This window comes from Vittaforma corneae, assembly GCF_000231115.1.
Source record: "Vittaforma corneae ATCC 50505 unplaced genomic scaffold supercont1.16, whole genome shotgun sequence".
In the NCBI taxonomy this organism is placed as follows: domain Eukaryota; kingdom Fungi; phylum Microsporidia; family Nosematidae; genus Vittaforma; species Vittaforma corneae.
Genome location: NW_006889849.1, coordinates 3,715 through 13,109, shown reverse-complemented (window position 1 = coordinate 13,109; position 9,395 = coordinate 3,715). Strand labels below are relative to the sequence as shown.

The following is a 9,395-nucleotide window of genomic DNA, read 5'->3' as shown; positions in this document are numbered from 1 at the left end:
ATAGAGCAGAAGAGAAAGGAAGCGGGAGAGAAAGAGAGGCTGGAGCATTTGAAGAGGCAGGAAGACAAGCTGAGAAGACACAGGGAAAGGGAGGCTGTGAAGTGTGAGATGAAAAAGAAGAGTGCGACCCAGGCGTGTTTGCAGAAGAAGAGACATAAAAGATCCAAGAAGCGTTGAGCTGTGCTAAATAATTTATGTTTAATGTCTCTCTTGTCCATCCCAAATGGCTGAGACCGTTCCGTTGGAAAAAAGCGAAAAATGGGCACAGCTGCCGGCCAAGGAGAGGACCACAGACAGGGGCTACTGCGTGTACAACGTGTACACAGCTGCACTGCCAAGGGGCAAGCCTGTCGTTGTCTCCTCGGGACTAATATTCCCCGAACTCAAGGAAAGGGCAGTCCTGATTCTAGGACATCCGCCAACCAATCTAAATCGAAATGTGGAGACAAGAAGCAGAATCATTGGTGCTGGGGACCTGTCTTTTACGTGTGTGAACTTCGGGGAGAACGACATCGAGCTCGACCCGCTCACAAGGATTACCAAGTTTGTCGTGTTGAGGGTAGCACAAGACGAGCCTGTCGTGTGTGAAGAGCTTGACGAAACCGAGAGGGGACATAACGGCTTTGGATCTACCGGGCTGAAGTGAATAAATACGGTTGGACATGGTTTGTAAATATTGATGCACTGTCCAGAGCCTGGCTCTGCACATGCTTGTTTTAAATGTTTTGCTGCAAAAATTTTCAAGCCCAATGAGAGAGCCACAGGTGGTTTTCAGACCGCTCGAGAAGGATGCCGTGTGTCCAAGGAGACACTCAGACGGTGCTGCCGGATATGACCTGCACTCGGTGTGTCCAGGAAGTGTCCCGCCATACACAACAGTCACTCTGAATCTGGGCTTTTCCTTGAAAATGCCTCCGGACATGATTGGGTATGTCTGTGGCAGGTCTGGGTTTGCCCTCAAGCACGGAATCAACATTGAGAACTCGTATGTCTTGGACGACTCTGAGGTTGCAATCAACATCGTCAACCACTCTCCCGACATTTTTGTCTTCGAAAAGGGCACCCGAATCGCACAGCTGTTCTTTGCGAAGATTGACACGTGCGGATTCCAGCCAATGCAGCCCCAGGCTGACTGCAACTAGATTGTCAGCTTGCAGTACTTCACTACCCATGTAGCACGGATGAGTGCAGGCTGTTTAATTAAATTTTAGCTTTCTTCGTTATTTATGTCTTTTCTACCGTCGGCCGATATGCTCGAGATAGCACAAAGCTTCGCTGGAGTAACTCCGCACCACAAGGCACTCGCAGTAGACAAAGACAGCCTCTACTACATCTCGTCCTCCAATCTTGTGGTTTCTGACAGCCAGTCGATTTCCAAAATTCACCACTTTGACAACACTCTCAGCTGTGTTGCAGGACATTCGGGAAAGGCAGCACTGGGCGACACTGCGGGAAATGCAGTCGTGGTTGGTGCAGACACAAGGATGATCAATGTTGGCTCTAAGGTACTTGATTGCTGCTTCATCGACTCCTTTGCCGTGTTCTGCACATTTGACCGCATCCACATTGTCAGCTGCCAAACGCATGAGAAGCACACCTTAGAAGTTGGCTTCATGATCAGCTCCGTTGCATGCATTGGCAGGACACTGCTGGTGGGCACAAACCTTGGAGTGCTGCATCTCTACAGCTTCGATGGCGAGGCCTTTGCACACACTGCTCAGGTCGATGCACATCTGGACTGCATCAAGAATATCAGAACACACCGCACTCTTGTCGCCACTTGCTCCCAGGACTCAAACGTGAAGGTCTGGTGCTGCGAGGCGGGAATATTAGCCTGGTTCAAACACTCAATGGGCACTCGGACTGGGTTAACGGCGTGTGCTGGCATGGGGACAAGCTGTACAGTGCATCTTCTGACAAGACCGTCCGTGTTTGGGAGAGGAACGAGCACGGATTCTACATCTGCTCAGACATCCTTGGCGCAGCCTCTGAGCTGCTGTCGGTTGGGTTTCTAGACAGTGTGCTAATAGTCCAGACCAGGTCGGGCGGGGTGGACAAGATAGGTGCTGGGGGGACGTGTGAGTATTTCATTTCAGGCCACCAGGGAGAAGTGGTCGACCTGGACTGGAACAGGAATCTTCTGGTCACGTGCTCGTCGGACAGAACCACAAGGCTGTTCTACAGGGGCCGTGAGTGTGCAAGGGCACAGATCCATGGGTTTCCAATGACCAGTGTGAAGTTCCTCCCAGGGCCCCATCTCAGGTTCATCAGCTCGGGCCAGGAAACAATACTGAGGATATACGAGGGCACACGGGCCTTCTTTGCAAACTGCGAAGATCTAAAGACTCTGCAGCATTCTGCTGACGACTTCCTGGACTTCTATGCAGACAGAGATTACTACGTTGAGGCGGCGTTTCTTTCAGAGCTGAACCTCACAAACGAGATCGGCACCAGCACCAGCCACGAAAGACTCAGCGAGAACGCCCTCTGCTCCGGCGTGTTCAGGGAATGCCAAAAGATCTACGGACACTACTTTGAGATTAAAAACATTGCTGTTGGGAAGAGCCTGATACTAAGCTGCAACAAGTCAGCAGTCAGGAAGTTTGCGGGTCTTTTTGTGTGGGACCTGCAGGGCAGCAAGCTCCAGTACATCGAGGAGCACGACCTGGACATCCAAAAGATAGCAATATCGCCCGACCAGTCGTTCGTCGCGACGGTTGGGAGAGACCAGCTGGTCTGCCTATATGCAGTTACAAACAACACGCTGAATACAGTCCATCGCTTTGCCAAGCACGAGAGAATTGTCTGGGACTGCGGGTTTTCCAGAGACAGCAAGTATCTTGCCACCTGCTCCAGAGACGGCAATGTAATCCTCTACAACATTGGCAGCCGGTCGATTGCGAGGACGTCGAGTTTTGAGCACGAAGTGACCACGGTTAGCTTTTCGCCAAAAGCTGACATGTTGATAGCCGGCACAGTCAACGGCGATGTGCTGTGTCTTGACTATGAGCTGAACATTGTGGACCGGATCAGGGCAGTGGGAAAAAGGATCCACATCGCCCGGTTCGACGAAAGCGGCAGTATGGTCGCAGTGAGCGGATCGGACGGGCTGACCAGAGTCCTGAGCCTTTCCCAGTAGTGCCTTAATAAATTATCCATTCCAGAATATATTTTGTGTAATGTCATTAAAAATGCCAGCCAGACAGCTGCAAAAACAAGTTTATCTAAAACAAATTTATATACTTTTCGATGCTGCGTGTCTTGCGAACACGTCCAGGATACTCTGCATCTGGTCTCCATCGAGCCTTTCAGCCATCTCCTCAACTATGCTCTGCAAATGCACAAGTCCGCTCGGCCTTGTGTCGATTAGGTTGACCATCTCAAATTCTGTGAGTCCAAATCTGGACAGCTCGGCTTTCATCGACCCTGCCTGTTCTCCGCTGCAGGAATCGGAGCAGAACTGCACAATCCTGTGCTTGACCCTCTGCGAAACACCCGGTGCTTTCTCCAGCAGCTCCCTAGCCTCGCCTTTTGTCAGCAGCTGCTTTACGCCTTTTCTCACAAGCATTCCAGAGGCACTTAGCAGCAAGCAAACAAAAAGCACTTAAAACAAATCTTTATTATTTAGCGGCCTGCGCCAACATGTGCTCTATCAGCAGACTCTCATTTGCAAACCCTGATTCCAAAGTCCTTCTCGCACAGCCTCTCACACTCCTTGTACTCGCCAAACTTTGAGAAAACCTTTAGGCTTTTCAGCAGCTCAACCTTAATTTCGGGGTGGGCATTCGAGCTGAGAGAACTCTTCACAAAACTAATAATCTCGTCATACTCAAACCCGGCCACGACCAATCCACCACAGAAGTCCATCTCCGACGGCCTGACCTTCTTCACAAGAATGTCGAAAACCACGCCCAGCCTTTTGTTCGACAGCTCGCCAAGAAAAAGAAAGCACTCACGCAGAGGCAAGTCTCTGAAGTACGCCTCAAAGAGATCCTTCTGCACCTTCTCGTCTCGGAAGCCAATGGCATCAAGAATCTTAATCTTCAGGTCATTCTGTCCCTGGCAGTAATCGTTGTACAGCGTGTCTGAGTCAAGGAGAACAGGCGTTCTGAGCGACGGAACTCTACTCATAAGCTCGGCCTGGATTTCATACAGCTTTAGACGGAGCTTGACCTCCGAGTTCAGAAGCGTGCCTGTGGAGATCGAAAGCGCTGTCTGCAGAAAGTCTACTTTTTTGGCCAGCGGCAGATCTGCTCGCTGGGAAAGATTGATCAGAGACTGGACAGCCTCAACCTTCTCGTTCCGCACCAACAGGTACTTCCAATAGAGGCTGCATGCCCTCTCGTTCTTATGCATCTGATCCTTCAGAAACATGCTGAACATGGGATTCTTGATCGACAGCAGATCAACAGAGCCAGGCGTTGAGTCGCAGCAAACACAGGGCAGAAAGGCCTCAAGGCGGAGCACCGATTCAAAGAACGGATAGAGAAAGGCCTCTCTGGCATCCTCGAGCCCGTGCTCAAGCGCCCTCTTGCACTTCACAGACTCGGCAAACAGCGAAACTGCAGTCTCATAGTCAAAGTCGAACTTTTCACGGATCAAGAAGACACTTCCGTAGAAAAACCGCAGCTCGTTGAACTTGTGGACTACCCCGTGATCAAACTTTGCCTGCGAGAGAAAGCCCAGCGACCTCAGAAGCGACTCCCTGTCGTCCTTTCTGATCAGCTGCAGGCCTCTTTGCAGATTAATGTTTTCCAGGGGCAAGTACATCGGGCAGCCATTCTGCATTGTCTTCAGGAGCGGCTCAATCGACTCGCTGGCGGTAAATGCATCCAGAAGACTCTTCAGCGAGAGTGTTTTGAAGTCGCCGTCTCGGGTTAGTATCGACTCGAACGTCTCCTTGAACGGAATGTTGTAGTCTAGAAGGAGCGAAATATAAAAATACGTCTGGACGAACTCGTCTATGAAACCCCTGGCCGCGTCGTATCCAGGAGATATCCTCTGCTTCAGGATCTTCAACTTCTTGACGACGTCGTCCAGGACCGCCTCGTGTGCAAGGGACTCCTCCGAGGCCTTCAGCTGGCTAAGATCCATCCGCCACACCGGCCTGACTAGCGTGTAAATCCACACAAAAAGAGCATGGCTCCTAATGCTGTCGTTCCTGCACAGCCCATCCAGCTTGCTCACGTCCTCATTCTCGGTCAGCAGCTGGAAATACCTGACCATAAACTCAACATCGCCGTAGTTCCTGTACATCTGATACACCTCCTGTGTCCGGCAGTTGAGCATGAGCCTCTTCGAGTCAAGAATGGTGTAGTGGATAATGCCATTGGGCGTGTGTATGTACAGGTCCGAGTCCGTCAGCTCCGCACCAAGCACTGTGCTGTACACCGTCACTATCTCGAAGTTTTCAACAGCCCTGCCTCTGCTGAAGTTCTTGTATTGGTCTTCGTTGAAGGTGTGCAGAACAAGCGTGGATCTTTCGGAGCCTGACCGTGTAGACAGAAACTTCGATGGCGTAGAGTGCACCATCCGGGCCTGCTCGGAGCTCTCCACAACTGCAGGATCCCTGAAGAACAGATACTCGGTCGAGTAGAAGTCCCTCTTCCCAGAGGGCTGGACACAGTAGAAGAGAATGGGGTTCTCCTCAACAATCTGGACATCCACATAGCTCACAGAGGCGTTTGGCTTAATTCCATAGACCTTGTAGATCCCATACTCAATGTTGTAAACCTCCAGGCCTTTCGAAAGAGAAACCAGATACTTCGTGCCCACCGAAATGCAGGAGACCTTGTCCTTTTTGCCGGAGAAGATCGAAGAGAGGCTCCTGAGAAGCGATGCCCCGGAGAATACAGGCTCAGATACTTGTAGTTCAGAAAGTCAACAGACCTGCACGATGCACAGTACACATTCCCGTCGGCACATCCAAGGAAGATATTGCCATTCGCAAGCTTAACACAGACGGGCTTGGAATACAGCTTGGCTGAAAAGTCTGTATTGATGATGCAGTGGGTGTCGGCCTCGATGCCGTAGACGATAACATCGGTCTCAGTGACAACAAGGAGACAGCACTGGATCTTTGAGTTGAAGACGCCCCTCGGGGGCCTGTAGACCTTCACGAAGCAGATGCTGCTGGGGAAGCTGGGAAGCACCTCGACCGAGTTGAGGTCGTACCGGAATATGTGCAGATTGAAGAAGAGATTCTCCTGGGTCGCATACCAGAATGCCTGGATCTCAGGAAGTACTCCTGAGGAGAGCGTGTGGAGCTTTGGAACGGATACTTCCTTGTTGAGCAGAAGAATCTTAAAGTTGCTGTAGGAGGAGCTGCCGTTTCTGTAAATGTCAGACTTGAGAGGAAGCAGCTGGCTGGCATATCTCTCTGCCTCGACAATTGAGGAGTTTCTCATGCAAGGGTGCAAACTTTTAAGAAACCAAGATGTGATGTGCAAAGAGAGGCAGAATGGAACTTAGGTAGTGAAATGTATCAAAATGCCAAATTAATACATGTTGAAAGCAAATGGGAAACGGATTACCCATTTATTTCTTGAATATTTTATAGTTTAGAAGATATATTCATTTTTCCTACATAAATTGATTTTATGAGCCAGTGTAAAGTTAATTTAGAAGCCTTTTATAGTCATGATATCATTTCATTATATTCTTAACTATAGCATTTTTCATTTAATCTTATTTTTATATTTTAATTAGTGTTGTCCATTGTGGCATAATACATTAATATTCAACCGAGTGTTCTATACAACTTGTATTGTTTTGATTCACATGACCTGCATTTAATGACTTGCTTCGCGTTTTACATGTCAAATCAATCAAACAATGGCACAACATCTAAAAATCGTGATTAGTAATTAATTAAGATTATTAAAAAATAATCATGAAAATGCTCGAAACAGAATGCAAAGTGTGTGATTAAAAGTCTTTGTTGTTTATGTGCGGTTGTATTAAATTTTGATGCTATATTTACAATAATTTTTATCAAGTTAGTTTTATTTCTTTTAGTGATCATGATTGAGAATTGGTTGATGCTTTTTATACAATGAAAAATTGAAGTGATATTTGAAATTTTTTCTGCCCAGCATGACTCCAGATGGTTGTGAAAGAACTGCAATCAAAAATGAACGGAATAAGACAAATGTATTTGAATTGTTGCAAATCTATACTAAAGAATCTTGAATCCAAGGAAAATGAACTACAAAAATCAAATGTACCATTCCAGCCTTCTATATCTTTAAATCTTAGAAATATTATTACAACAAAGATTGAGAATATTAGGGAACTGGCTGTAAATAACATAGCACAAGAACTCTCAACTTTTCTGTCTCAAAGGGGAGGTGGATTTCAACATCCATTGAATCATAAAAAAGCAAAACGGTTTTCAAAAAAAATAATAGAAATTTTGGAATCTAGCTTTAGAAAAGATAAGTATCCAACTGATACTGAAAAATTACGTTTAGCAAATTTGTGCATGATTTCAACGAAACAAGTTAATAATTGGTTTACCAATAAGAGAAACCGTTCAAAATCATATAAAAATGGATTTATAACGTATGATAAATAAATACGAGTAAAATTAACAGTATTTAAAATATTGATATGTATATGTGATTAATATAAAACAAATATTGCAAGAACAACAATATGAAGTGAAGATACTTCTTAATTAAAAAATTCTATTATATAAAGAATTCTGAGCATCATGATTGAATATTGAGAAGTTAACTGATTAAACAGTGTTTTGAATAATGCTTTAATACTTGAGTTTTCGATTAGAGTTATTAACGTTTTAAATATATATCTTACAAATCATCTAAATTCTTTAAAAAATAATTCAATTCTTTCACATCCAAGCTATGAAAAAATGATATCTTGAATACCATATGCAAATCAGTATGATCATTAGATAGTAGTGTTCTTTAATAAGTATAATCACTAAAATGAAAACATTAGACATGCTTTAAAAATGAATTGGATATTAGCATAGGTACTAATAAATTTAAATCCTTATACTACTAGAAAATTATATTTGTCAATAAACTCCAACTATTTTGTTAACAAATTGTATATATAGAATTGAAAAATTTGTATCTTTCTTGTTTGATGAATTTTTTATACGAAGCTCATCATTCATCATTAACTTCTTTAATGTTTCTACCCAATCCTTCATCTAATTATATAGTGGAATATTCCTTTATATAAATATCAATGTATATATTAAATAAAAGTATGTTATGTTTATCAGTGATAACGTCGGAAATTTTAGAGTTACATTTAAACATTTCAATATTAATTAAAAATAATCTTCATTACTATTAAGAATTTAGAATCTTGTAAATGGGATATTTTATAAGCTCAGGACATTCTAAATTATTTTGATTTTTATTTATGTTTTAAATATCATCAATCATTTTTTCAAGGATTAAAGTTGCCAGTATATATTAAAACACATCAAAATATAAACCTTGCATTCTTATTAACATCTCTTTTCTAAAGTAGAGCAATGTTCCAGACTTTCTAAGTCCAGAATGGATGTGAGTTCATTTAATAGTTCCATTGATTTTTATTTTAAGCGGGCGTAGCAAAATAAATAATTAGCCAGATAAAGCCAAGTGAACAAGTATGACTGTCATTTAATCATTACAAGACAATGCATGAGTGTATTCTGCCAATAAATTCTACAGTTACTAAGATATCATCGAGAAGAGTTTCAGTCGGTCGTCCTCCTCCTATTTGGATGAAGATGAGTGTTGCTATTGGTAGATCCGTTGCGTGTATACTAAAGACTATCTCTATCAGACCACAGCTGAGACTGACGATATGCCAAGTTTTATTGCCAAGAATGCATCAACACCAATGGAGCGTAGATAAATGATGCCCCGGACATCAACGAGACACAGTCCTCAAGCAGACTTACAAGCAGTAGATGGGCCAAGCCATCCGCATTTTCAAGCAGCAGACTAGCCCAACCGTTTTTAAGGGTCTTATTTGTGCTTCGCAGTCTGCACTTTAATCATGGTTTGGTGCATCTGAAAATTTATATCGATTTTCCCAAGCCCATATGACACCGACTTCGCACTTAGGAACGGGGGAAAGCCCAGCCAAGGATGCATTGGCAATTTGCTCCTCTCTCAAAATGTGGCAAATACACGACGAGGGGACTTCACTCACTTTCTTTTACTCAGACATCGAGAAGTGCTGGCTAATACGCGTGAATAGTGGGCGTTGCAAGGTAAACCGTCAGCTGCTGCATTGCACCTCAGAAAATGCTATTGCTGTGGAGAAGACTGCAGACATCGTCTTGAATGGCAGGTCTTTCACATTCAGCAACCACAGCAGTGCAGATGGCATTTCAAAAATACTTGTGCACACTCTCCTAGGAA

At 44.5% G+C, this 9,395-nt stretch overlaps 9 protein-coding genes across 9 annotated transcripts; 5 read left to right on the top strand and 4 right to left on the bottom strand.

Annotated features, from left to right (window-relative positions):
* Positions 1 to 223: 223 nt before the first annotated feature.
* On the top strand, positions 224 to 646 carry VICG_01575 (uncharacterized protein; the record flags this gene model as incomplete). Its single annotated transcript, XM_007604959.1, has 1 exon — positions 224 to 646. The coding sequence occupies one exon, from the start codon at positions 224 to 226 to the stop codon at positions 644 to 646; it is 423 nt and encodes a 140-aa protein (XP_007605021.1).
* A 103-nt stretch (positions 647 to 749) lies between these two features.
* Positions 750 to 1,142, top strand: VICG_01574 (dUTP diphosphatase; the record flags this gene model as incomplete). The annotated part of the gene is made up of 1 exon (XM_007604958.1): positions 750 to 1,142. The coding sequence occupies one exon, from the start codon at positions 750 to 752 to the stop codon at positions 1,140 to 1,142; it is 393 nt and encodes a 130-aa protein (XP_007605020.1).
* Positions 1,143 to 1,235: 93 nt separating this feature from the next.
* Positions 1,236 to 1,586, bottom strand: VICG_01573 (uncharacterized protein; the record flags this gene model as incomplete). The annotated part of the gene is made up of 1 exon (XM_007604957.1): positions 1,236 to 1,586. One exon carries the CDS (start codon positions 1,584 to 1,586, stop codon positions 1,236 to 1,238), a length of 351 nt encoding a protein of 116 aa, XP_007605019.1.
* A 44-nt stretch (positions 1,587 to 1,630) lies between these two features.
* On the top strand, positions 1,631 to 3,139 carry VICG_01572 (uncharacterized protein; the record flags this gene model as incomplete). Its single annotated transcript, XM_007604956.1, has 1 exon — positions 1,631 to 3,139. One exon carries the CDS (start codon positions 1,631 to 1,633, stop codon positions 3,137 to 3,139), a length of 1,509 nt encoding a protein of 502 aa, XP_007605018.1.
* Positions 3,140 to 3,235: 96 nt separating this feature from the next.
* VICG_01571 (uncharacterized protein) lies at positions 3,236 to 3,568 on the bottom strand (the record flags this gene model as incomplete). Its single annotated transcript, XM_007604955.1, has 1 exon — positions 3,236 to 3,568. One exon carries the CDS (start codon positions 3,566 to 3,568, stop codon positions 3,236 to 3,238), a length of 333 nt encoding a protein of 110 aa, XP_007605017.1.
* Positions 3,569 to 3,663: 95 nt separating this feature from the next.
* On the bottom strand, positions 3,664 to 5,676 carry VICG_01570 (uncharacterized protein; the record flags this gene model as incomplete). Its single annotated transcript, XM_007604954.1, has 1 exon — positions 3,664 to 5,676. A coding segment is annotated over one exon (2,013 nt), but the record flags the coding sequence as incomplete, so codon positions are not given.
* Positions 5,673 to 6,407, bottom strand: VICG_01569 (uncharacterized protein; the record flags this gene model as incomplete). Its single annotated transcript, XM_007604953.1, has 1 exon — positions 5,673 to 6,407. The coding sequence occupies one exon, from the start codon at positions 6,405 to 6,407 to the stop codon at positions 5,673 to 5,675; it is 735 nt and encodes a 244-aa protein (XP_007605015.1).
* A 698-nt stretch (positions 6,408 to 7,105) lies between these two features.
* On the top strand, positions 7,106 to 7,576 carry VICG_01568 (uncharacterized protein; the record flags this gene model as incomplete). Its single annotated transcript, XM_007604952.1, has 1 exon — positions 7,106 to 7,576. The coding sequence occupies one exon, from the start codon at positions 7,106 to 7,108 to the stop codon at positions 7,574 to 7,576; it is 471 nt and encodes a 156-aa protein (XP_007605014.1).
* Positions 7,577 to 9,073: 1,497 nt separating this feature from the next.
* VICG_01567 (uncharacterized protein) lies at positions 9,074 to 9,394 on the top strand (the record flags this gene model as incomplete). The annotated part of the gene is made up of 1 exon (XM_007604951.1): positions 9,074 to 9,394. A coding segment is annotated over one exon (321 nt), but the record flags the coding sequence as incomplete, so codon positions are not given.
* Position 9,395: the final 1 nt, after the last annotated feature.